Source organism: Perna viridis, chromosome 7, assembly GCF_037379345.1.
Source record: "Perna viridis isolate PV_CMFRI_1.1 ecotype Kerala chromosome 7, ASM3737934v1, whole genome shotgun sequence".
In the NCBI taxonomy this organism is placed as follows: Eukaryota; Metazoa; Mollusca; class Bivalvia; order Mytilida; family Mytilidae; genus Perna; species Perna viridis.
The window spans coordinates 18,289,226-18,316,967 of NC_142451.1; the positions used below are offsets into that span (position 1 = coordinate 18,289,226).

The window sequence follows — 27,742 nt, forward strand, 5'->3', positions numbered from 1 at the left end:
AATATTTATTTGTTGTTAACATGGGTACATTTCAAGTTCTCATCGAAAAAAAAACTTTTGTTCTGTCTTCTAAAATTACAATTAAGTAGTTGTCTCATGTTACCTGCGTGTTCTATCTGATATTACATGTAAAAATATACATGATTTAAGCAAAGATACCATACAGTAGTATTGTAAAATTTATAATGTTTTGAATTAAATAAAAAACAAACTTTTTTTATATTTCTTTTCATAGATGGACTTGTCATAAAAAAATGTTGCTGTCTTTTCAGTGTTATAGATGTAAAAAACAAGTTTAGTTCTAGCTATCACAATCTATAATGGGAAACGGTGGGTGCTTTTTTGCACCAGACTCTGTCCCAAAATTAGAAAAAAATGCCAATACTATATCATTTTTTTTTTATTATTTCGAAAACCATAAAGGAGAAAAAAATTAAAATGCAACAATTTTAAACATTCACAACAGTACACATGTCTCACTGATGTTATGTGTATTCCCTCCTTTCCTTAACCCGTTTTTCATTTTTGTAGATTTAACAGATCCGTTTTGAATTGGTGCCTTTTTCATTTCTAATCCTCCGGGTGACATCTTGGAAACAACCGGAAGTCCAAGGAATCCATCTTCCGGTTCACTTATTGTATCATCAGATAGTCCAATCAGGAAGTATGTATTTAAAAGTCCTTTACCCTTTACGTTGATCAGGCCACGATCCCTAAACACACAACCACCATTCACCAGGAGGCTAATTTAAAAAAATAAAACACATGCATGTGTAAAATTATGGTTTAAGTTTTTAATCTGAAATGTTTCTTCTTTATGTGTTATAGCAAATGATTTTTTGTGACAACAAGGTTCATCTCCAATAAAACCATTCTAACACACACATATTATTAAAAATGTATAAAATCGGACAATGATTTTCAATGACAAACGAAGCATCATGCTAAAAACATCTCACTTAAGGTGGTAGACCTAGGGTAAGAGACTTAACTCTTGAAATCAGTGATATATTTGTATCATATTCAATTTCACCAAAGCTTATCAAGCGTTCATTTGATATAGAATGAAATCAATCCATGTTACTTTGATGCTTACATGAGATTGATTTAAATACTTTACACAAACGTTTCAAAGATTTGTAAGAGTTATGTCCCGTACCATAGGCCTACCCCTTAACTCGGCACAAACAATATATAGTATTTATTAACTGTGTTAACGTCAGAGCAAAAAATAATAAAACACGAAAACTGCATTTTATCATTATTTGACCACGGGCTGCCATTTATGTCGCAATGTCGAATGATTAAATGGAGTTTCCGTGATTTATTTTGATTCCAAAAGGACTAGTTTCTTTACATTATTCAATAGACACAATCTATAATGTTTATCACTTATTTACCACGGTTGAAGTCTAAAGAGCTTTGGAACAAGTCATACTAGAACAAGAATTTCACCGTTAGTATATTAAAAGACCAAAAGAACAACACATGAAAATCTAAAAAAGAAATACTCGGTATTTCTATAAAGACAGGACATGGTATATGCCACGGACAAAGTCTCATGATTCAATGACTTCACCGACACTATAAAGACATGCATCAAAACACCATCTTATACCTTATAAAAAGTCCTTTTTTGTATATTTTCTTAGTTTGTTTGTATTTTGGTTAAGAAAATGTATGTAAACACTTGCAATTGTAAAATTAGAAACAGGAACTATGCCAGAGAACTATTCTACTTCTGGTAGAACTAAAAAATACTTGCAAACACGAAATAATTGTCGGAATTCGGAAACAATTTAAAATTTCTTTGAGAAAATTGAGGAAACGCACTTCATCAATACCGGTTCAATTACCATTCAAACTGTTTGTTGTACTGGAGTACTGAACGAAAACAACACAGTCATTAACTTATAAAGAGAGCCTACGTTTCTATTTGATGTGATCATAAAAATTGTTATTATTAACAAACCTGGAACCAGACACATTACACCCACTGGCATTAAAAATGAAAGAGGCCACTCAAACACGATTTTTTTATGAACAAGCAACGAAAACTACCATTAAAAGATCTAAATGATCCGGTCCAATGTATTCATGTTGAAAATTATAAAGCATTATTTAAAGTGCATGTGCATTTTAACCATTTGTAGTCCGTAGTGGCGTCTAGTTCATAAAACTGTTGACATGCACGCAAAGCGTGCATATTTATGATTTAAGTAGCTGAGATAAAATACATTTGTATCACGGCGGTGTAACATGACTATGTCTTGATGCTGAAAAAGGGAGGCGTACATCCCCTCGACTGCATATTTTAGTTTTTTTTAACAAGACTATAACAAAACAGTTGAAAAAAATAGCACTTTCCATAACCTTTCCCCCGAATGACTCTGTTTGTCCGTCTGAACACAAATATTTTTTAAAACTTTTGTTTACGCCTAACTGATCTCTTCTCTTGCTATTTAAATCTTAACCTTTCATGAGCACAACATGACTTGGAAGAACAATATCACAGATTTTTTTAACGCAGTTGGACATAAGCGAATCAAAACTTTTACTTAAATCACCCAACAATCTATATTGCTGCTCGGACGTTAAACCCCAACAATCAATCAATCAACCCAACAATCTGTCTTATATGCTCATGCGCACAATTTGGCTATATGTCAATTGTAAAAATTTTACATAAAATGAAAAAAAACTACAAAAAATGCAAAAACAAATATCCTTGCGTCCCCTTCCAAATTCCTGCCTGCATCCGCCACATGGCGTATGGAAAAGTTCACCAGTTAAATATTCTAAATATTCCTGTTTTTCAGGACCTATAAGGTCTAAAGAATCTCAATTTTTAGCTTGTACTGTCGCAGGACGGCCTTACTGCGTTGTAGTAGATAGTGAGATTTATTATATAAATAGCAGTGTTTTATCGAATGTTCTACTTGCTGGCCTAATCTACCCCAAGGAACTTGAGATAAAGGATACTAAAGACACTGTGAAGTCAGCCTCATATCTTGACCTACACTTAGAAATCGATGGTAAAGGAAAACTATTGACCAAACTTTACGACAAACGTGATGACTTTTCATTTAAAATTGTCAACTTTTCTTTCATCTGTGGCAACATCCCTTCAGCACCTGCATATGGAGTGTTCATATCACAACTCATACGTTATGCCAGAGCTTGCCGAGACTACGCAGACTTTTTGTATTGCGCTAGAATTTTAACAAATAGGCTTCTGAAGCAGGGTCATGCTGCTACAAGATTGAAATCATCACTACAAAAGTTTTATAGTCGTCATCATGAACTCGTGGATCGTTACGGTGTATCCATCTGCGCCATGAAAAACTGATTTGTTCAACGTGTTTCCTCTTTCGTCCAGCCCGGATTTGACTTTTCATGAGCAACTCGGTGTTTGTAGAAAAGCAGAGGACGCTTACCCTACCGATGCATCTGGTCCATGCTCCCAGTTTTTAGTGGAGTTCGAGTTGCTCATTTGCTTTTGTCACTTTGTATGTATGATTTTAGTTACTTTATATTCTTTGTTGTGTATGTCTGTTTTCCATGTCTGGTCTTTGTCCCTGGATTACATTCTTTTGATTACCGCTTTAATCTTGGTTCCCTTGATTACTCTTTCCCAGTGTAATAAATTTCGACAACTCACACTGGGAAATAAATTCGCTAATTTCACTCTCGGACTTTCTCCCGCCAAAACGTCAAAACATAGATATCATTCCTCCAATCACAGAATTTTAAATTCGTGTTGAAAATATCGATAAATTATGAAGAAAATCTATATAATAAATAGGATCATGAATAACCAAAATATGATCACTCGTGCCAAAAACGGTTGAGGATTTAACTTGTGCGCGGAACAAGTTCCGCACACTCGTTAAATCTAGGCGTTCTTCTGCACTCGCGATAATATTTTGGTTATTAACTCTTTCCAATTAATTATACTGTAATTAAACAACCAGATGATTGACTTTTTTTCAGGCAAATCGGTTTGTCGTTCGCTTGTCACCTTTAGGGTTCGATCCTCTCGGTGGGGGTGTGTAATTTTGTGTGTTAAATCATGCTTTCCTGTTACAGTACTACGTTTGTCTGAGAAAAACACGTGCTTATGCTAAAGTATTGGTTTATCGCTTTTCTTTTCAAAGTCAAATACATTTTACAGAATTACTGAACATACTGATAACTGGAGACCACCCATCATTGCATGTATTTATCAATTCTTGTAATATTTGTCATCAGGATATATCAGTTGCTTTAACATTAAATGTTGTTATCTTTTTATATTGTGAAATATTGACAATGTTATTATATCATAAAACATAAAGACAAACACCGAAAATTTTATCAAAAAGACTATTTCGTTTTTATTTTCCTGTACTTTATTTATATTTCTAAGTAGTGTGATTGTTTTGAATAGCATCCACATTTGTTTTAACAGCAATTTGCCACTGTGCCTGGACCATGCCAACATTTTGTTTTGCGTGTAAATTGTCGGTAAATAAAAGGATGTTTGCATTAGAAGAATAAAACCTGAACTAAAGCCCGGAAAGTCGTTATTGATATTTTTAAAAAGTTGCACCCGCCTATCTGTGGCGAGTGTATGACAAATTAACGAAGTAAACTACGAATATGACCATTTCAACCAATGGTTATAACTATCTTACCTATACGACTGTGGACTAACATGGACACGCCCTGGTATACCATGGCTCTCCATACGAGAAGATGTATTGACAGTGTCCCCGAATAAACAATAACGAGGCATCTTTACACCAACAACACCGGCGACTACAGGGCCACTATGGAATCCTACTCGAATCTAAGATAAAAAGCTCTATAGTCCAATAAAAAGGAAAACATACGGTTACACGGCTATATGACCTGGATGCTACTGTCTGGTAAGAGAACACTATTCCTTCGTTCTATGAATGTCGACTTCGGCGGGTGTTTCTAGAAAAGCAGAGGACGCTTACCCTACCGGTGCGTCTGGTCCATGCTCCCAGTTTTTAGTGGAGTCCGAGTTGCTCATTTACTTTTGTTACTTTGTATGTATTATTTTAGTAACTTTATGTTCTTTGTTGTGTTTGTCAATTTTCAATGTCTGGTCTTTGTCACTGGAATACATTCTTTTGATATCCACTAGAATCTTGGTTCCCTTCATTACTCTTTCAACGTTAAACAGGAACTAAGCCGCCTATCTCGACGAAATTAGTATTTCCATAATAAGGGCGGTTTTTAATCTCGATATGGATTGTTCTGTCGTATAAAACTGTATGACATGATATGAGCTACAAATTAGATGTGGCTAGAGAAGTCGAGTACACACCATCCATGATCCAAATATAATGACACCCGATTATATCTCCGTTCGTTTTTTTAGTTGATGTTTGATATTCATTTTTTCTCTTTGTTTTTGTTTATAAACTTAGTACTTATAAAAACGAAATACAGAAGTTGAACAATTTTTGTTAATTGTTGTGTGCTTTCTCGTTTGCTTGCAAAGGACTGAATTTGCGTGTTTAAACAGACGCGTCACTCATTTACTGAGGATGTTTACAAGTGTATCTTATTTAATGATATATTCCATGTGTTTGAAAGACGAATTTCAATGTGCAAATTAAAGGCATGAAAGACTGTTATGCACAATGCGTTTAAAAGAAAAGGTAAACATCATGTGTGTCGAAGTAATTTTTCAGCGCGGATTTCTCAGAACAACCACCTTTTTAGAGAACAGGTGTCTTGTCAAGAGCAAATTTCTTTAATCATCAAAACGATTTTCAATATAAGATAATTTTCACTTTTTCTTATCGAAAAACTTTCAATTCAGTTGCCTGTGACCATGTGTATGAGATAACGTCTCGTTTGTGTACGACTTATGTGGCTATAATGTCATCAACATGTTGATTTATACAAAAATAATAGTTATTAGAAATGAATGTTATATAATTTCCTCATCGCCTGAATATAGCTGAAATATTGCTGCTCGGGCGTTAACCCTAACAATCAATCAATCAAATATATCATTTCTTTGTATTTGTAATAATTTCAATTCCCGTGGTGTACACTTATTGATTATTTTTAATTTTTGACCAGGTAATGCAAAATAACCAACTTAGGGACAGTTAACGTTTTACAAACCGGAAACCTATCAATACCAGGTGAAATCAACGATCAATAATTCAATTATTAGAAAAAATAATCTGTTGATGCTATTTCTTCCATAGACAAAAACTCCATATTACAGACATTCGTTATATAAGTATCGTCACTGTTTCCAGTATCCTCAACTTCAGATACATATAGTATGTAAAACGTTATGACCTTTCTTACCTGCAGGGATTGGCCAGTCGCTGGAGATTTTACCCGTCCAGTTTCATTGATTATGTCCATAGCAAATTCAGCAATTCCTTGTGCGTGTATTTCCTTGATATCTGGACATCCATTGACTACCATGTAAGCATCACCTATTGTTTCTACCTTTAAAATTGAAATTATGTAGAAAGTGAAAATTTATAAGATATATTTATCATTAAACATTTTAAAACTTTATATATGATATAAAATAACGGTTTCTTTAAAATATTATCATTGAATAAATAAAGGAAAACAAACCGAATTCAATTTGCATTAAAATACAGTTCATACTGTTTGCATCATTCTATCATTATTATCATGACATTGAAGATTTTGTATAATAATCAGAAAAAAATTCATATAGTAATACACCTAAACGTCAAAGAGCATTATCAAATTCTAGATATTTACTGGTAAATGAAGGTAAAAAAAAAATAAATAAAGAACTCATTATCACAAATCGGGAGATAATATATTAATACAAACTGGTAAAATCGGGAAGGGAGATAATATATTAATAAAAACTGGCAAAATCACGAATAAAAATTAAAAAGAAAATAAATTAGCCACTGTTTTCCTGACAGGCATTTCAAAGTAAAACTGTGGGTAAAACAGGGTTATATGGCTTGTTTAATCTTCCGCTTCATAATTCAGATATTCATCCTTGACAACCACATAATGCGTGTATTTGAATTAGCCATTCGCTTTTTATACAACTTGCCTTATAGACGTCATGCTCGTTGGTTTTTTTATCGAACCGTTCGTATAAATCATTAAGCATACTGACGACATCCATTGGCGAACAACTAGATGCAATGTTGGTAAAAGTAACAATGTCGCTGAATAGAATCGTAACATTCTCAAACTTCTCTGGAAGAAAAAACATATATCTTAATGTTTCTTATTTTATTAAAGAACTCCCCTTTTTTATAATAGATAGATTAAAAAAAACGTCAATACATTACACTAGAAGACTGAAACAGTTTCATAGTACTATACAAAGTTCCCCTACAGACATTCAACAGAAGCACACACATTAACCACATATATTAGTATTTTCCTGCGTTTCGCAGTATAGCGGGAAAATATTGTATTGTCGGTATGCATATGCATAATATTTGGTAGTCACGTGGGTTTTTATGTCCAATCAGGGGACTGATTTTTATTCGTGATTGTTAGGTGTATTCTATTCGTTCCTCACTTTCTAGCCGTCGTTGAAGTTAGCAAGATGGACGCCAATATTCAGAGAGCAATTCAACAAGAAGTACAAAATGCCATGGATTCCTCACAGGACCAACTGCTCAACAGTATGTCTAATCTTTTAGATACGCGTTTGGATGGATTTCAGCGCCGCATTCACGAGAACCAAAAGACACTGTCTGATACACAGAATGCAAAAATTGACGAAAATATGGCCGAATCATACAAGTTTAAAAAAAACGCGGTAATGAAGAGCAGTATAAGCACAACCAGAAAGTTTTCGTTAAAATGAGGGAAGCTCACGCAGAGATTACAGCAGAGGATATGACGACGGAAAATGTTACTAATGCCAAAAGAAAGATATCAGAAGGTATGGGTTTGATTAAAAATAGACAAAACTGATTAAATTAGCCGATTCGTCAGAATCTGGTTGGCGTGTAGTAGATGAATATATTTCTAACCCATTGGCAGATGACTCGTAAGACGAGAAAAGAATACACAAGGCGCAAACACGCACCGACAACAAGATTAAGAAAGAAAAACGAATAAACGATCAGATGCACGTAGGAGTACTCCGTATTCTAGAACAGCATAACCTCAGGCAGGAAATTCTATTCCAGTTATCAGCGATGGGCCAAAATCTGATGTTCGTCCTGGCAGATGTTTTTATTGTAATGTTTATGGACACTGGGTGAGATACTACCCAAAAACTTTGGCTGATCAAAAACTCAAGATGAAACTTTGTCGGGTGCGCTCGACTCTAATAATTGTATCTACATTCCAAAGGAACCACGTGATGTCGAATCTATGAGCAATACACATAACACCAAGAACAGTAATTTAAATGTAAACAACAAAGGTGTAGGTCATTTAAAAGAATGTGTGAATGAATGGAAAAAGATCCCTGCTACTGATTTTGTTATAGATATTATCGAGAATGGGTACAAAATACCTTTTAGTACTATACCACGTAAAATAGAATAAAGGAATAACAAATCGGCAAGAGATAATCCTGACTTTGTTCAGGAAGAGATAGAGAAATTGTTGAGTAAGGGTTGCATAAGTCGCGTTAATAAAAACCAGATGTTATAAATCCCCTTACAGTGGCAAATGATAACAGTACAAAACTTAGATTAGTGCTGGATGCCAGGCACATAAATCCACACATAGTAAAATACAAACACAAGTATGAAGATGCAAAAACCGCTCGACAGCTGTTTGAAAAGTGAGATTTTGTTTTTTTCATATGATCTAAAGAGTGCATATCACCATATCAGTATTTTCCCAACGGACCCGACATATATAGGTTTCAAATGGGGGATGTGTATTATGAATACAATGTATTGCCATTTGGCATGTCGTCTAGTGGTTACATTTTCACTAAAGTTCTCAGAGAGGTAATAAAATATTGGAGGAGTCAAGGGTTTAAAATCGTCATGTATTTAGACGACGGGCTCGGAGGTGGTCAGGATATGGAAAGTGCCATGTTAACAAGTAAAACTATTTCTTCAGACTTGAAAAAAAATTGGATTTCTATTAGCACCCGAAAAATGTAACTTGAATCCATGCCAAAATTTAGAATGGTTAGGTTTTATTTGGGATACGAACGAAGGCTTTTTAAGAATAACTGAAAAACGCATTCAGAAATTAAAAATTTTGTCAATTTTTGTTGGTCAATTCAACCCACGTAAAAACATTTTCAAAGTTAAATTCATTGCTACATTCAAGTACTAGTTAGTGCAAACGCATTCTGTGAATGCATGTTCTGGGAACGAAAAACTGATAGCTTGAACGAGATAGGATCTCGATTTAGTCAGTTGACATATAACAAACCACAAGATTATCATATTTTTAGCGACGCATCGAGGTTCGGTTTTGGTGGTTATTTAACCACTGGTTCAGAGGACGAACCATTAGAGATGTACGGCACTTGGTCTTCAAAAGAAAAAGCTGAAAGTTCGACATGGAGAGAACTCGAATCTATAAACAGAATTATTTTAAATTTTATTAATATTCTCAAATGTAAATCTATCAGAGTTTATACAGATAACAAAAATGTCGCACAAATACTCAATATAGGTAGCAGAAAGACTAATCTGCACAAAATAGTCATTCTGTTCACGAATTATGTGACGATAACTATATTAAGTTGCGCTCGGTATGGATACCGAGAGACGAAAATGTACATGCAGATTCTTTGAGCAGAACAATTGATTGCAATGACTGGGAGGTACAAGATGAAATATTTTATTTCCTAGATAATAAGTACGGCCCACATGATGTTGACAGGTTTGCACACGACTACAATACTAAATGCAAAATATTCAATTTAGAATTCTGATGCTCTGGTACTTCAGATATCAATTCATTTACAAAGCAATGGGCAGGGCATAATAATTGGCTAGTTCCGCCACCTACACTGATTCCAAAGGTTGTAAATAAAATGAGACAAGAACAATGTAACGGTACACTTATTATTCCAGAATGGACATCCGCGCCATTTTGGCCTCTGATCATAGATCAAGAAAACAGATTTAAAAATTTCATCATCGATCACAAGTTTTTCCAAGGAGAAAACATTACAAAACGGGGTAGAGGAAACTGCGGCGTTTTCGATCATCAATTTTTAAAATTTAGATTGTTAGCACTCAGAATAGAATTTTAATTTGTTTTACTTATAGTTGTTTATTCTTTTTAACAGGCATAAATTTAACTCGTACAGTGGAGGAAGCATGTCTAGACAGTGGAGTCAGGATTGACAGCTACATGTATAAACTGTATCCAAAAATGTACGAACTTTTGGTCAGCTGCAAAAGTGATAACACAGTGAACTCTCATTTTAATGCTGTTAAAAGATGGGAACGTTTTATTATTTCACAATGTATTGTTGCATTACCCGCTCAGCCCATTCACGTAGCACTTTATCCGACACATTTATTGAACAATGGCTCGACTTTTCACCCTGTATCCAATGCAATTTATGGTATAAAATGGGCGCATGAGATAAACGGACTTACAGATCCTACTACTAACACTTTTGTTACATCCATACTCGAATCTTAAAAAAGGGTTGCACCTAAAAAGACAGATAAAAAGGAACCCGTGTCTACTCAGACGCTTGTAAACATTTGTGAAACTTTCAAACATTCTGCAGATTTACTTGTTGTTAGGGACTTTTGTATGATGCTTTTAAGTTTTGCCGGATTTCTCAGGTATGACGAAGTTAGTTCGTTATATTTTTCTGATGTTAATGTACACGAGTCGCATCTAGTTTTACACATTCAAAAAAGTAAAACCGATCAGTATAGGCAAAGTTCAGAAGTTTTAATTTCAAAAGATACTACCGTTGCTTGTCCGTACAATACATTTTTACGATATACAAATTTGGCAGGTTTTGATTGTCAATCCGATAGTAATTATTATTTGTTTAGACCAGTCTATAGATCAGGCAAAACATGCAAACTTATTAGTAAAAATAAGAAACTAAGTTATACGGCGGCTAGAGAGTCGATTTGAGAAGAGTAAAATTAGTTTGCCCTAGGTGTAATGTGGGTCTTCATTCCTTTAGGTCAGGTGGCGCTACGACAGCGGCTAATGCGGATGTTAGTGATCGATGTTTGAAGAAACATGGCAGATAGAAATCTGACTCTAGTAAGGACGGTCACATAGTAGATTCTACTGAGAATCGCCTCAAGATTTCCAAGGTTTTGGGACTGTAGACGGTGACCTTTCTTTGTTTTTTCGTACGACGGGCTGTCGGCAAATTGAAAATTTGTCTTTGTTTTTATTTATACATATATGCGAGTTATCCATCACTTGCGTTCTGTCTATATGCAAAATAGCATCATTTGTATGTCTGTCAACAAGTTATTTCAAGCCATCAATAGCATTCTGTCTATGCAAAAGTCATTTTGTATGTCCGTCGTCAGGATGTGTTAAAGTATAGATAATACATGTCTGTACATCTGGTTTAAATTGTAAATCTTGCCATATTAACTGCATGAACGTCTAAAACACGTGTAGTGAAAGAGTTACAAAAAGTACGTTTTCGCAGATAAAGACAGTATAAAACACCAATAATCATTTGTGTATTTATTTGTTATATTTAAATATTTAAGTGAGCATGAGATTATAGCGATGATTAAAAATGCATGGTTGAATCAGTCAGACACTAATGTCCACACATTTTTGAAAATGACCAGCGACTCGTTTCCAAAACGCATTAAGGCGTCGAACACGATGTTTTAAATGTAAAATAAGATTTTTTACTGACCTGCAGCAATAGAAAAACCGTTTTTCAGATCGTTTGCAACTTTTGGTGGGAGCATCTGGTATAGCAATTGGTCTGTTTTGTGTTTTTCTTCTTCTAGCAGCCTCGATGTTTTCTTCAGTTCTGCAGTGGTCTCATCTAATTTCTTCCTTCGAAAAGAGATTCAAAAACAATATATAGTAATAAGTGATGTGATTTCCCGTTCTCTGTGGAAAAAATGCATCAATACCAAATATAAATATTGGCAAAAAATACCAAAATGTCAGCAGTGGGATAATTCAAATAAGTCAAAATCCAAAAAAGGTAGCTTAAATGTGAACGACTGAATCAAAGACGGTCTACATATACAATTTAGCGAACCTAATAAAAAAAAAACCTTATACACAAAAACTGGAGATAAGAAAACAAAACGTCACAAAGAAAAGTTACAGCACTAGCACTATATATAGACTCCCACAATGAAACCCTATACCAAAGAAAATACACTAATAAACGATAAAAACAAAACATTAAACGAAACATAGATATGAACTCAAACATGGTCATATAATATAATATTTAAAGTATCAAGAACTTCATTTTTTTTAAACAAAAATAACTCGAAATAAAATTGTCAAATAATTCTGAATCTATTTATACTACACCTGAGTTTAACATGATTGATTCGTATAGACGTTTTTTGAACAATCAAAATCTCCCTTTGACATCAACAAAATGATGACTGTCTCAGATTGTGGTGGATTAAAATAAAGGCAAGCGCATATAATTAAAAGTAAAACAACTGCTTGATTGCACAGAAGGACGCACATATAAAATCGTAAATACTGATGTCACAATATATCGTTTATTATGACGTTATACTTTACCTTTTATACACTTTAAAAGAAAATTTGAACAAAAGAACTCACGCGATATCTATTTCAGCAATCCTTTGTTGGTTTAATAAAATTAGGTCTCTAGTGACGTCATACTTTGGAATATCAGACAAAAACATGTTCAGCGTTGTCAATTCATGAAGGCTGGTCAAACGTGGTGAACATATGTATATCATATGTCTAATTTCCGGCAACCACATCATCTCGCCTGAAATATTTAATTATTTATAATCAATAAATCGACAATGTATTTGAACACTAGTAAATTTTGTCTACAAAACGTTACTAAAAACGTCGTATATAGGTAGATGCGTTAACCCTGAAATTAACAAAGAAAGAACTTAGGTCGAGAGACTTATTTGTCAGTACACGTTGTAGATTATCTTCAGATAATGTAGATAAAGTAAAACATAGCTGCTTCTGTTTTAATGAATAATGATATTATGAACAAAATCATTTCAAATTACAAATTTGCAGGAAAGTGCTTTTTACCCTTTGACCTTAAGGACGCTTTTCCATGTTCCATGGAATTGCAAGTCACCTGATCGCAATAATGTTTCCCAATTGGCCAAGTATTGATAACTCTAGTGGCGTTCAAAAAAAAAAACTATATCGAAAAGTTGAAAATGCGTGCATGTGTTATTTTTTTTAAAAACTGTAGAAGTAAAAACAGTAAAATTTTACTGCGTCGCCTTTCTTGCCGTAAGCCAGTTGTGCACATTATATTCTCATCAAAGTTTCAGTCTGGTATAAAAGAAATAATATTTGTTTTGCTTATCTATAAAAATAAAAAAAAATTTGCTTACATTAATATCAAAACTTGCCTCTTAAAACTAGCTGTTTAGAATTCCTAGTATTCTTTGCAGATAGATAAAAAATACTGTTCGAGTACAGCAAAATGTTCTTCAATTCGAATTTCATCGGTGGGTGCATGATTGAAAACAATGATGTTATCAATGTTGTTCCTGGATTTATAGTAGTTTTCAACAACTTTAGTATCATAGATCCAAATTGCATAACTCGAAGGTTTTCATCAAAGACCAGGTGGTATGGCATTGCTTTACAAACATGAGGTCCACTCAAAACAAAGTCTGACGAATGGGGAGTATTAATTTCAACTTCTCTGTGTTGCTTTTCAATATTCTCCAATTTTACTATAAATGTTACATGTTCTCTTTCACTTCCGGTGTCTGTTTGCACTGTTTTTATACTTTCAACTTCTATTGAAGCTGTTTGTTGATAAATGTCTCGACAGACTGCTTTGGCTAAACCTAAAGTATAAGTTCTGACATAATAATTTATGATGCTTTTTTTAAATCCTGTAAGTTGAATTTCTTACCCATCGCTACTGAAGGCATTTTTAATTTAAGAAATGCAAATACCAGATCGATTTCTAATTTTGAAGTATACTAGACGTATTTCTCTACAGATATTACTATACAAACTGAAACCTTGGACGTTTTGCATGGTACAATAAAATTCATTCTTAAAGCTCTGACATACCATGGCAAAAAGAATGAGTTATGATTACGCAGGTGTTGAAAAACTGTTTCCAAAGAAAAATTGAAGATTTACTCTGACCGTTATTAAAACAATCAATAACAATTTTGAAAGTTAATATTTTGTATTTCATTAGTATTTAATTAATTTAAACTATTAAATGCTAAATACGGTTCAACATTTTTTTCTGTAGGTAACATTCTGAAGAACATGTTGTTTAACATTTAAGAATAGAAAATCACATATAAATAATATCGCATGAACCACTACAGATGCCAAAATAATCAGTAAACACGATTTAATAGAGTTATATGGGATTCTATGATATTATACGAAATTTTACTTCAAAAAGATTAACTATCAACAAGATGATCACAAGAAAAATATTTCTGACAATATGTCATCTTTAAAAACCAATAAACTAATTTTGAATCATTGAAAAATTCTTGTATGAAGGTTTTTTCTCTAAAATAATCATTACAATTAGGATTTCTACGTATTTAATTCTGACTATAATTCCATAAATGAACAAAGTTATGTTATATATCTGATATTAAAAAATCTTTTATTTAAAAAGAAAAAAAAACATTGTAAAAAGAAATGAGACATTAAAACAATTCTTAAAACTGAATTAGAATTTTCAATATCATGCAAAAATGCTTTTCCGTTATATGAAATATGCAGTATATTTTTAAATAAATTCAATAGGATCATAAACCATCCTAATTAAAATCAAGATATAACAATTTAAAGTATCTTATTAAGTATGCGATTTATTTTTGGCTATCTCCTATTATATTCTAATATTTTATGATATTCTGTTTTCTTTCTATTTCAGTTTCACACAGAATATGAATGTGAACGCCAACAAACTGCTACAAGATTCGATTCATCACTACAAAAGTTTTATGCTTTCATTGTGAACTCGTGGATCGTTATGATTTATCAGTACTCACCATGCGTATTATAGTGTTCCTTTCCTTATCTTTTTATTTATTCAACGGTTCATAGTTTTCCTTTATTCCTTTGTCTACCCCGTACTTGTGTCGGCGGGTGTTTCTAGAAAAGCAGAGGACGCTTACCCTACCGGTGCACCTGGTCCATGCTCCCAGTTTTTAGTGGAGTCCGAGCTGCTCATTTACTTTTGTTAATTTGTATGTATGATTTTAGTTACTTTATGTTCTTTGTTGTGTATGTCTGTTTTCCATGTCTGGTCTTTGTCCCTGGATTACATTCTTTTGATTACCACTATAACATTGGTTCCCTTGATTACTCTCTCTTTCTGCGACCCCACACAAGATTTTTAAGGAACTCGCGATCTGCGAATGTTTCTAGAAATGTAGAGAACTCGTACCCGACCGGCGCTCGTAGCCCATGCTCCTAGTTTTTAGTGGTTTGCTCATTTGCGCTTTTGTTTCTTTGTATGAGTTATTTAGGTTGTTTCATGTTCTTTTTTATGTCAATTTTCTATTTCTTTGTCGCCATCCCTAGATTATGTTCTAATTGGTTACTGTTCAAATCCTGATTCTTTTGATTTCTATTTCGCTTATACATAAAACATTGACAATATTATGAGTCCGAAATAACTAATAAGTATTGTAATAGTATCTGAACATTTAGTTTAACATCAAACAGATAATAGTAAGTGTATTTCAACTACTTCATTTGTTTTGCTAGAGAATCTGAATTTTTGTCATAGTAATGTAGAGCACATGATTTGATGATACTCCTGATTGTGAGTCCTACAAAGCAGCATATTATGAACTTGTGACGTTTTCGATGTAGATAAAATAAAAAGGAAATTTCCCTGAACACTTGGTGTCGTTCAGTATTTAAAACATGATAAACAACACACAAAAAATATCTTCTGATATACACGAAGTACCCTGTTAAGTGAAGTACATGTACAAGCATAACAAATGATGTAATTGCAGAGACATCATTGACCAAAATACTTCCGGGTTATACTCGACCTCGGATAACTCGAACATTTTTGTCTGATTCCTTCGACTTCGACTTAACCATGTTCGACTGTAATTAACATAAACCCAATTGTGCATATGTTCTTCGTTCTGTGTATTGCAATTTTTATTAGGGGGATTTGGTAGACAAAATTAAATAGAATACTATTCGTTCGAACATTGATTGTGAAAAATGTACTTAAACAAATGTTACTCTTCGATTTATTTCATACTATTTTAAAGTAAAACATCAAGAAAAAAATCTAATTACATGTAATTCAAAAAGAAATGTGTTCGGTTCGTTCCTTCTTCTTGATCTACTTTTTTCCAAGATGTAAATTTCTTTTTAGTTAACTTTTATTGCTAGTTGTATTCCATGTTGAAATACCGTGCTTAATAGTGTAATAAAAGTTCTTAAGATGTCAACTCACTGGCATTTCCAAACTACTTTTTGTCTTATTGTACAAGATGCCGAAGACAGGAAACGGAGACAATTGACACAGTGTAGACAGAATGAAATATGATTTAAACAAAGTCAGAACAAGAAAACTGACGCATTTGCAATATGTATACTCCCACAAAAACCGAGAGAAATAAAATTATTAAATACAAGTTGAATTAACACAAGATACACTTAAGTAAAGAAATTAAGTCGAAATAATATAGAATATGGGCAAGTCAATACAGCACCCATCATCAATTGAAAGGTGGCTGATCAAATGATTAAACAAACAAAAACAATGAAGTGCAAGTTATACATGTACTTACTATTTATTTTCTATCTCATTGATGAAACAAAGTGTGTTAAACCTTTTGGACCGGTCTTTGAATAAGGACAAAAGATCAATAATTTCTTTAGAGGTTACATTCAGTTCTTGATTAGACATATTATAAAAAATGAAGATACAAGATGTGGAAAGAATAACTTTGACTTCCACATCAATGTATTTTTCCATTAACAGCTCAAGCAGTATGGACAAAAACATAATGTATTCCAATAAGGAAACTTCTACTCTATCAACAGGCGAGATCTTTTTTTTTCAGAAAAAATGTTTGATATCTGAAGTGAGCAATGAATGTCTCTATTAATCTTTTATGATCTAATATCGATCACGCTTCTGTTGTCCTTAGTTTTACGGAATTCTACACAGAATATCAATGAAGAAGTCACTTTTTTTTGGAATGGTTATCAGACACAAATCAAATGACGACATATTGAATCGTGACATTCATTTCAAGTGGACAAAATCCACCAACAGTGACCGGAAACACAGCATAAAACCTATTAAGAAGCTTAAGAGTTATTTTCCGCTAGTATTAAAGCAAGCAAAAGATTGGCCCCTTGTAATACCTTATTTCCCGTGTATGAGACGCTTCCCACATAAAGGAGAAACTAGTAATTACCTTCCACCTGACTTTTATCATATTACGAGCTCTCTTTATCTAAACCGTGGTTTTCTGAAACAGATCGATATCTTTAAATGAAAAAGTGGGTAGAAAAAAAACGTTGTTCAAGGAAGTTTAGTTCTTGTTCTTTTTATTTGTTAAGCTTTGTATTTGTCTAAATGTCTTCTTTGTCATATCAGTACCTACCTTGAACAAGGGGGTGAAGGTTTGTTCTTTCTGTCAGGTAATGAAGATATACAGAGTGATCATCTCTATTCTCACACCTAACGAAACATGAAATAATTAATTCAGAATATTACGCCTATGATGCATGCCATCATTTTTTTAATTGGAATGTTTAGGTTTACACTAATCTTCTTTTATTAATGAGGATGTAATAATCAACCAATTCAACTTCAAACTCCAGTGCAAAACCCATGTTTGAACATGTAGACACATTAACTTTCTAGACCATCTTAACTCAAAACTCTGCAGAAATTAGGAAATTCATTGAAGGATTGTAAAAACCTTTACTCAATGTATGTGCTTAGAAATATGCAGACACCAAATGTAAGGCGAAACTCAAGGCATTTAGGAATAAAGTCATAGATACTAACACATGTAACGGAAAACTCAGTTACAATTTCCTGTGTTGGGGGTATATTAGCTAATTTAAAGCGAATGAGCTAGCTGAGTGATAGGTAGTGAATCAGGAAACGGTTATAGGTCCGCGGAAGGATTTAACCCGTAGTATTTATGGATGAGATAGAAGATACCAACCCAATGAAAGGAAAATCATGGTATGTGTGCGGAAGGTACTGTGACTAGGATAATATATCAAGTTGCAAAATTCAATTAAGGGTATGTCCAGGGCGTGAAGAAGTCTACGAACCTGAATGAAGGGAATCGTAATTTTGTGTATGTACGAGCGAGGTAAGAATGAAGAGTGTCCAGATTTCGAATGAATGATTTAAAATCATGTCCAAGAATACGTAACAGTTGGTCATAGCCATGTCGGAAACAATACTGGACGAAATAGTCTCCAAAATCTTCCAATACATTTTCCCATGAAGTGCCTGTAAAATAAATTGAATTTTTAAATTGAGTAATTAATTGTTAATATTTATATTGTAACAATACAAGGCTAGATATGTATTGAAGTACATATGAAAGTTGGATGCGGGCAAATTATGACATTCCTAAACTCAATTGCTAAACTTTTTTTATTTATGAAATGCTGTAACAAATATTAATACAACAGCGTTACAATGGTGAGCGTCAATACATAGAATGTATTCATTAGGAATTTGCCAGTTCGTGTGTATTTCAGTTTTGTATATGTTTCTTGGGGTTGTTGTTTGACAACGTTTTGTTTTATTTTATTAATACATTTTTTTTTTCAATTTTGACCAGTACTGTTGCATTGATTTTGAAAAGCGTTACGTCGGTATCACTCATACTAATTAAATGTCTACACACAAATAGAATGTAGAGTGTAAAGTTATTGCAACAGTTTACAACATTAAAAGGACGATGCTCACAGTGCGTTAAGGGAAAAGCAGTTTCCATCTTTGTTCATCGACAAACATTGTGTTACAGCTTATAATAGATTTAATTGAACCAATCACTGTATTTTTAATAACAGCATTTCAGCATGTTTATATCTAAATAACATTGCCTAGTGTTCATAGATTGTAACAAGTTCCCTATTTTATGAAGTTACATTATGTTATGTAAATTGACGGAGATTATGATCGTTACATTCTCTGTTTGATGGATGGCTTGTAAAATGATAAAAGAATCAATTAATTGTATTCAACAGAGTTTTTGCTCAATGGATTCCTGTATGAACTAGAAATACTGTAAGCAAACTCAAGAAGAGAATACCCCTCTTCAAATGGACTCAAATGAAACCTTTATTTTGGATCAATGTCCCTTTGGAGTAACCCAACTGTAATTATATTATTTCATCCACATCTACATATATCCAACCGTCTGGAAAAAAAAACACATCAAAATTTCTTGAGCGGTTTAGGACGAGTTGTGCTTACGAGGTTTGCTTCTTCATCCATATTAACATATTATGCCAAACCTACTTATAAAATAACATAAAAATCACTTGTAGGAGCTGTTACGATTCAAAGATTTTACATGAAAATTCCTTAATTAGGATAATCTCCCTTTGGATTTCACCGACGGCAATTATGTTTCCTCGTACATATCTTTATATGATGTCCAACCTTCATATAAAATTTCATCAAATTCCCTAGAGTGGTTTAGGAGAATTTGCGCTTACGAGGTTTAAACATGTATGACTCTTAATTTGGACTATCCACCTTTGTGGTCTGACGACAGTATTAATATTACTTCATACACATTAACATATGATACCCAAGTTTCCTATAAAATTTCATCAAAATCCTTACAGGGGTTTAGGAGAATCTGCGCTTACGATGTTTTATCATGTAAAATCCTTAATTTATTTGGATTATGTACCTTTGGAGTCCACTGACAGTAATTCTGTTCCTTCATGCTTATCTTAATATCACACTCAACCTTCCTATAAAATTATATCAAAATCCGTACAGTGGTTTAGATGGAGTTGCGCTTGTAAAACCTAACATTTGGATTATCTCCAATAGTCCCCTGACAGTATTTTTATTCATACATGCACATCTACATATGATACTCAACCTTCCTACAAAATTTAATCAAAATCCCTTGAGCAGTTTATGATCATAATTTAGTTGATATGTTGATAAATTTGAACATATCTTCTGAGTCAATCACATTTGATACAAGAAAAATCCCTTTTCCTCGGAAAAGAACCGTACTGATTGTAGGAGGTTACGTGCTATGAAACCTAGTTTAACTCACCATTAATATCGGAAAATTCTGTACCAATTCAAGACCATTGCGATGGTTTCCAACTTTTCGATTTTTACCTTGATATTGCCATTTGTAATACGGACATTCCGTTTGACCATTGCATATATTTTATCAGTTCGACTTTGCTATTACCCTTCATTATTGATAAATAGTGTAATAAGAATGATTTTCTTCTTTTGTGCACGACGGTTTTACATGTAGGGTTATTCTTGGCGGGAATTAGTTGTAGGTGGCAAATATAGTTGTAACATAATTCTAGCATAAACCAAAAGCGTATATAAATATGGAATGCGTTTTTTTCTTATTTTATTGAAAAGAAAGTATTTTTTTAATGACTTTTAATTCAGCATTGTCAACTTTCCTTTCGTCTGTGGCAATATCCCTTCAGCAGCTGCGTATGGAGTGTTCATATCACAACTCATTTGTTAGGCCAGAGCTTGCCGAGACTACGCAGACTTTTTGTATCGCGCTAGAATTTTAAAAAATAGGCTTCTGGAACAGGATTATGCTGCTACAATATTGAAGTCATCACAACACAAATTCTATGGTCGTAATCATGAACTCGTGGATCGTTACGGTGTATCCATCTGCACCATGAAAACTGATTTGTCCAACGTGTTATAGTTTTCCTTTCCTCCTTCGTCTACCCCGGACTTGACTTTTTATGAGCAACTCGGCGGGTGTTTCTAGAAAAGCAGAGAACGTTTACCCTACGGGGGCACCTGGTCATTGCCCCCAGTTTTGAGTGGAGTCCGAGTTGCTCATTTGCTTTGGTTACTTTGTATGTATGATTTTAGTTGCTTTTTGTTCTTTGTTGTGTATGTCTGTTTTCCATGTCTGGGCTTTGTCCCTGGATTACATTCTTTTGATTATCGCTATAACCTTGGTTCCCTTGATTACTCTTAATATACGTTTTTTTTTACTTTTACATATTAAAGCTGAATAATTCCCCTATTTAGACTCATTTGATATACTATTTTATAAGAGAGTTTAAAGCAGTGTGTACTAAAAAGCAGGCAATTGGAGTTGCATTTTGCATTTTACTGCTAGAACCTCGGTTCCCTTGATTACTCTTTGAAAGAAAAGGCTTGTGTTTAAAATTACAATTTTGTATCAATTGCTGTCAGTATAAAATAAATTAAAGATATTGTGGGCGAAATAACACTGTATTCTTTGAAAATTTGCGTTTTATTATTCTTATTCTTATTCTTATTCTTGAGAATACAATAAATTGCGGTCTTCCTTTTAAATAAAAAAATGGAAACTAATAACTCCGTAACATTATATGTTTTTTTATTTTAATTGAAATCCTAGATGTGTCTCCCATTAAACCAAACACTATCATGACAAGTTTAATGAACGGAAGTGTCTTGAATGTCTTTGAACTAATTCAAAACTGTAGGAACAATACTGTCTACTGTCCACTTTCTGAATAACGCCAGTTGATGTTTTTTCCCTCATATATCGTTATCACATTTCTAGATTAGTTTGATAAGAAGTTTAATGACATAGGACTTTGACATTTTACGATATGGCAATGTATCAATCAGCTATATTTGTATCATAGATGGAAAAGGTCAATGATTTACTGAAATTTGCAATGCAAGCATGTTTAATTTATTCATGCTTTTTATCAAATGCATCAAAGACGTTGTTTGACACTATGGCATCATCAAAACCTATTTTCAAGAACAGCTTTAAAAATTGTACTATTTATAAATATCTGCACTTTGTAAATATCTTGCCAACACGTCTCTTTGTCTACTCAAGTTCTTTGGAGAGAGTAGAGTTACAGTCGCCCGAAAATGTTTTATGTTTTATTAACATTCAGTTTAACTTCTTAAAATTAAAAAAGGAACCGACCTCCGTTCTTCAATTTAAATGATAACAGTTCTTTTTGAAAATCCTTATCCATGTTGATATGTGTTTCGTACATTACCTGAAACTTGACAAACAGCTCTGAGTAAAGCATACGTTTTATCATCTGGATATGACTGGAATACTAAGAAATCTGTTTCATCATCCAACCCAGATACTTTCCTGCCATGAGAAACAATTAGTATAACCCTATTTGAGATCACCCATGTGAATTGTTCAGCGCTTTTCATAATGTCTAGTATTCACGCTTTTTAATCCAAGAACTTTTTTTTAAATTCTTGTAACTTTTAAAAGTTTAACCATTGACTCACTCCGTTTAAATAAATATCCGATGATAAATTAAAATGTTCTTTTCTTTTTATATTACGCCCAAACAGAGCTAATAGAAGATATTTATGTTTTAAGGCTGCCTGAAACTGTCTATTTAACGCGCTATAAAACTTGGTCGAACCCAGCACCGGTTATGCCTATACCATGTCAATACTATTACGACTTTATCCAACCTTCTATGTTTTTTTTTTTTTTAATTTTTATTTTATTATATTTTTGGGGGGTGGGGGATATTTGTTTATATATCTTTGTATTTATGTTATTTTCAAAAGTTGTTTATTATTTTCAGATATAATTCACGGACGCATCAAAATAGAGATAACCGCGTTGTTTTTGAAGATTTGTCGTCCTCCATCTAGATTTGACGTCTCCAAATACAGTACAGTTATCTCCTAAATATCGTTCAATCCATTGTTAACACAGATATTACACCCGCGAAAATCTATAGAGACGTTTCTGAAAAAAAAATGGGATTTTCTTTTCTTTTTTTTTTCGCTGAGGTCGCAAAATTAATGTCACGTATTAAGGAAAATGTTTAAAATTGCCTATTTGTTGATACAAAATGAATGTAATCAGATGAACTATCACAAGGCATACGAGGATGCTAATGGCAATCTAAATCTAAAATTACTTTGAGACAGAACTCTAAAAAAGTAAATTGCTTAAACCTTAATTTGGTATTGAAAACCGAAACCAATGTTAATATTATTATTTATAGATCGTACATCCGCTGTCACGAATGTAGACAAGCTTTTATTACAGTTGCTCATCATCTGGTTTGCGATAAAGAATGTGTTAATTGTACAACAGCCGAGTTATATTAGGCTACAGAAGGTTACAGTAACTCACTTGTATACATTTTATGCCTCTAATCAAAGCATTGTAAATAGTGACATAGTTTTGTTTTTGTTTTTGTATTAATTCTGAAGATAGTGTCCAAATAAGTTTAACCTAAATTAATGACATGTTCCTCATATTTTTCGAGAAAATTTATTCAAACTGACATGCTGGTCAGTGGAGGACAATATAGCTACCTATACACAATGTGTAAATGAGTGGGTCTATAAAGTTAATCTCCGGTGTTTGTTTATTTCGTCGTCTGCAGAATCGATAAAAACAACACAGCAAAATGCAATTCAGTTTTTCGTTTAATTTTACATTAAATGAATTTAACTTTCTCATATCTAGAGGATGCTATGCCTTACTTTTTCAAGATACAAAAACAGAAGTTTTGAATAAAATACGCTTCATCAAATATCATTTTCTGTATAAATTAGACACTGATTTTTTGTCTATGTGTAATGTATAAAAAGTGCGTAACAAATTAAGAGATACTGGTCATGACCAAAAAGATCAAACGATCCCTAGCTGGTCAATATCGATTACTTAAACAAAAGCCGATAACGAATAACCCCTTCGTCGTCACATGTGATTATGTTGTGGTACACAGGATAATTGCAACTTATATTTTTCATATTTTCTGAAAAGCACATGAAAAAATACGTTTGTCATATGTATGTCATATGTCATACATACAAAACATAAACAACATATGTCAATCACTAACGGATTGATTCAGTAAAATATCAAATTATCTGTTTATCATGTGTCATTAAAATATCAAATTATCTGTTTATCATATGATTTCCTTAAAAATTGATGTGTGAAAAGTGTATAGTTTTCGTTTAATTTGGAAATCTTACGTTTAATGTGTTTCAATAAGCACAAAATAAATCATGTATTTCTATACTTGCTCTAAACATATGTTCCCGTTTGAATAAGGGTTTATGAAAACATATGTTGCAATTTTTCCTGTGTGTACCATCTCATCTTATGCTAATACCATATGACAGGTTTAAAAAGCATGTCCAGCGACTTTTGTTCTATTCAGATTTCTCTATTATTAAAAACAGAATAATTAAGTAGCACTCCAGCTAAGAATCATGCAAAATTTGATTCATGGGTAAAAAGCCTACATATTTTTATTTTTGATATTTTGTTTGAATTGCCATAGTAAACAGAAATTAACATTCAGTTTTTCATATAACCCGTGCTCTTAGGAGATAAAAATTGTATAGAATGCACTGTAGATTTCAAAATTAAGGGAGTTAACTTTGTAAATGACGCTCAAATACAACGGAATCTACTAGATTTAATGTTGATTATCTCCTAAGAGCAGGCAAATTTGAATGAATAATTACACATTTCATAGTATAGACCCATAAAATAGCTTGATTAGAAAAATAAAAATATGTAGCCTTTTTTGGGGGGGGGTGTATCACATTTTTAAGGTTTTGCATGATTCTTACAAAGACAGCTACTTCAAATGTTAAAACGTATGTTCTGCAAAAAAATGTATTGAAATATAAACTTACAAAATCTCTTTCCACGTCTTTCTGCCGTGTTTGTCTAGGACCATGTCTTTTATAGGTAGATGTATCTGGCCATACTAAAACAAATAAATATTTTTCTGCTCAAATGACAGTTTGTTTTCTTTTTCGGATTATTTAACTCTTTTTATTGGACACTAAATTATTTACTTCAAAGTACGTTCGTAGCATTCATTAAGAACCAGACCAAAATGAAAAAGTCAAAGAAATTTTTTTCAGAAACTAATGTTTGTGAAAAGAAATAATCATGTTTTATGATTAGCGAATATCTAGTTAAATAATTGTCAAATGTTATAATAAAGAACAAGAATAAATATGAATATGGATGGTACAAATAATTAACTAATGAACTGTTATTTGCGTTATATTTTACATTATTAATTATATAAGGACAGGATAACAAGTAATATTATGTCAGGACCAGTCCAGTTTTGCTTTTGCCTTTTTTTTTTATGTTTGTTCGTTTTGGTTTTTTGTTTTGTTTTTGTTTTAGGGTTTTTGTTTGTTTGTTTGTTTGTTTTTTTTTTTTTTTTTTGGGGGGGGGGTTGTTCCTGTTTTTTTTTTTTTTTTTTAATTATTATCCTCTTTTTTGCTCAAGCCAAACGCTCACCATACTTCGAATTCGCCCAAGGTGAAAAATTTGAAAAAGTGCATTTCAACTCGGTTGATTTATATTCGAAAGAGGCTTGCTCGAGGCTGATTGAACATTTGGCATTGCAAAAATGATTAACAAGTCAAGAAACGCAGACTACAGTTTTCACCTTGTAGGTATATTTATATTGAAATGAATACATTCCAGAACTGTTCAAGTAAATTATTCATACTTTAATTGCAAAGTTAAAATTTGTCTAGATTTGTTTGTCTTGGATTTCCAATTATTTTAAATCAATCTGCCGATGGGAAAAACTATCAACTTCAGGGTACCTATGTGCTGTCCTGTATAAGGTCGAATGAAATTCATAAGAACACCAATTAACCCGGTTTCTATAGTTTAATTATTACGGAAGTTATAAAAAGAAACATGATGTTCACACACTTTGTCAAGCAATCTGAAACGAGGATAAAAACATAAAATGGCATATTTAGACTCTACTCGCACAACAGAAGTTTAGATCGAGGGGGGAAAGTCCGGTAGGCAAAGATAGTAGTTCTATACTTGAAATTAATACTCGCTTAGTTGCTCATTTTAGCTCTCATGACATGTAGTATATAAAAACTAAATTGGCCCCATAGTGCAAGTGTCGAGATAACGACTACATGTTGCAGTTATAGCTATTCTCGTTATCCAGATTGTCCAAATTGGTAAATGAAATATGTTACTGAACTGAGATTGTATTTTTGTAACAAATGGAACACAAATGATTTCAAAATCGATATTCATGCAGTTAGTAAACTCAAGAATAACTCAAATTAAAACAATATCCAAATCTTAAAGTTGAAAGAACAAGAGGCAGCAGAAAAATGCAAATGATTTATACAACAGCATAAAATACATGTAAAAAGGCTAATCAACCAGTACGTCATCTTAACTTAGAGCATTGACCCGGTTGGGAAAGTATTAATTCCTTTTAATCAATTTAGATCAAACATCAGAATTAGTATAGCAGTCACCAAACCTATAGATATGAAAAGCCTGTTAGCATCTGCAACAATCTCTTACGCCGCCATAGGAAAATAGTTCCATTGACAGTTCAAATGCAAACACTTTTATTTTCGATATTCAAGTTGTCTACACATTATAAGTTATTTGACGTTAAGCTTGGAAGGAACCCCTTGCAAGATTACAAATAGTCATCAATCCCAGAGAGTGGAAAGTGAAAAAGACAACTAATAGTTCGTAATTGCGCAGTATTTCGGAGAGTTCTGTGTTCATTCACGGTGTTCCGTGTAAACCGGCAACGAACCAGAATATTACGCACAATGGCGCACTGCTTCGATACCACACGACTATTTGTGAGATATTTTTAAGATAAATTTATTGTCATTCGTATCCAAAATGTGTGAATTTAAATCAAAGAGTTTCATGTTAACAATTTACAATAACAAACTTGTGTTTAGATACGATTGAAGTCGATCCCTGTTCTTTCCTTTCATCTATCCCCATTTTAGCAATTTGACGATCATTTTTGGCTTAAATATTTAAACAGTCTATATAAATTGATTCAGTACATAGTACTTAAATTACAAACAGCTGTCGAGTAACTCAAGTCATGGCCGATAGTCTAAAGATACAAACTATAAAATGTTTATGATGTATTTGTCGTGATGGTTGATATACACAAATCATTAAGGTCTTTGGGTCCATAATTGCGGTCAAAAATGTTAAAATGACTTCTTTAAATTCGTCAAGAATTAAGACAACCCTTTCAAGAAATCACGGAACAACTATGATGTTTAACTTCAACAAATTGCCGTGTAGAAATCGAGTGGAGCAAAAACCCTGAAAATTTGGTTTTATTTCATTACTTTTATATACAAGAGTAATCAAAAACCAAGATTCTAGCGGAAACTTAGTAATGAGTTTTCCTTTTTTTTGTAAACTAAGAGTGTAGATGAATCAATAATAAAAACTGAAGCCAAATGAATATCCATGAAATGATTTGATTCCTTTAAGACAGTTACATTTTTTTCATTTTTTTGTAAGGTAATTTGATAAGTCTGCCTTATGAGTAATACGGGCAAAAAGTTGAAATTAAT

The 27,742-nt window shown here is 32.9% G+C and overlaps 1 protein-coding gene across 1 annotated transcript; it reads right to left on the minus strand.

Moving 5' to 3' along the window:
• Window positions 1-399: 399 nt before the first annotated feature.
• On the minus strand, window positions 400-27,149 carry LOC148611640 (guanylate cyclase soluble subunit beta-2-like). Its single transcript, XM_088595263.1, has 12 exons — window positions 27,084-27,149; window positions 25,031-25,104; window positions 22,387-22,487; window positions 18,451-18,634; window positions 17,766-17,842; window positions 13,536-13,982; window positions 12,745-12,919; window positions 11,840-11,985; window positions 7,088-7,236; window positions 6,343-6,489; window positions 4,677-4,831; window positions 400-743 (listed from the first exon to the last, which is right to left on the minus strand). The coding sequence occupies exons 1-12, from the start codon at window positions 27,147-27,149 to the stop codon at window positions 458-460; spliced, it is 2,007 nt and encodes a 668-aa protein (XP_088451389.1). The 3' UTR covers window positions 400-457.
• Between the last annotated feature and the right edge of the window lie 593 nt (window positions 27,150-27,742).

Coding starts and splice junctions, on each gene's coding strand:
- LOC148611640 (XM_088595263.1), bottom strand. CDS start 27,149: ATGGGGATAGATGAAAGGAAAGAACAGGGATCGACTTCAATCGTATCT. Junction 18,635..22,386: donor AGCTGTTTGTCAAGTTTCAG/GTAATGTACGAA, acceptor TTTATTTTACAG/GCACTTCATGGGAAAATGTA. Junction 4,832..6,342: donor CGACTGGCCAATCCCTGCAG/GTAAGAAAGGTC, acceptor TTTTTATCTTAG/ATTCGAGTAGGATTCCATAG.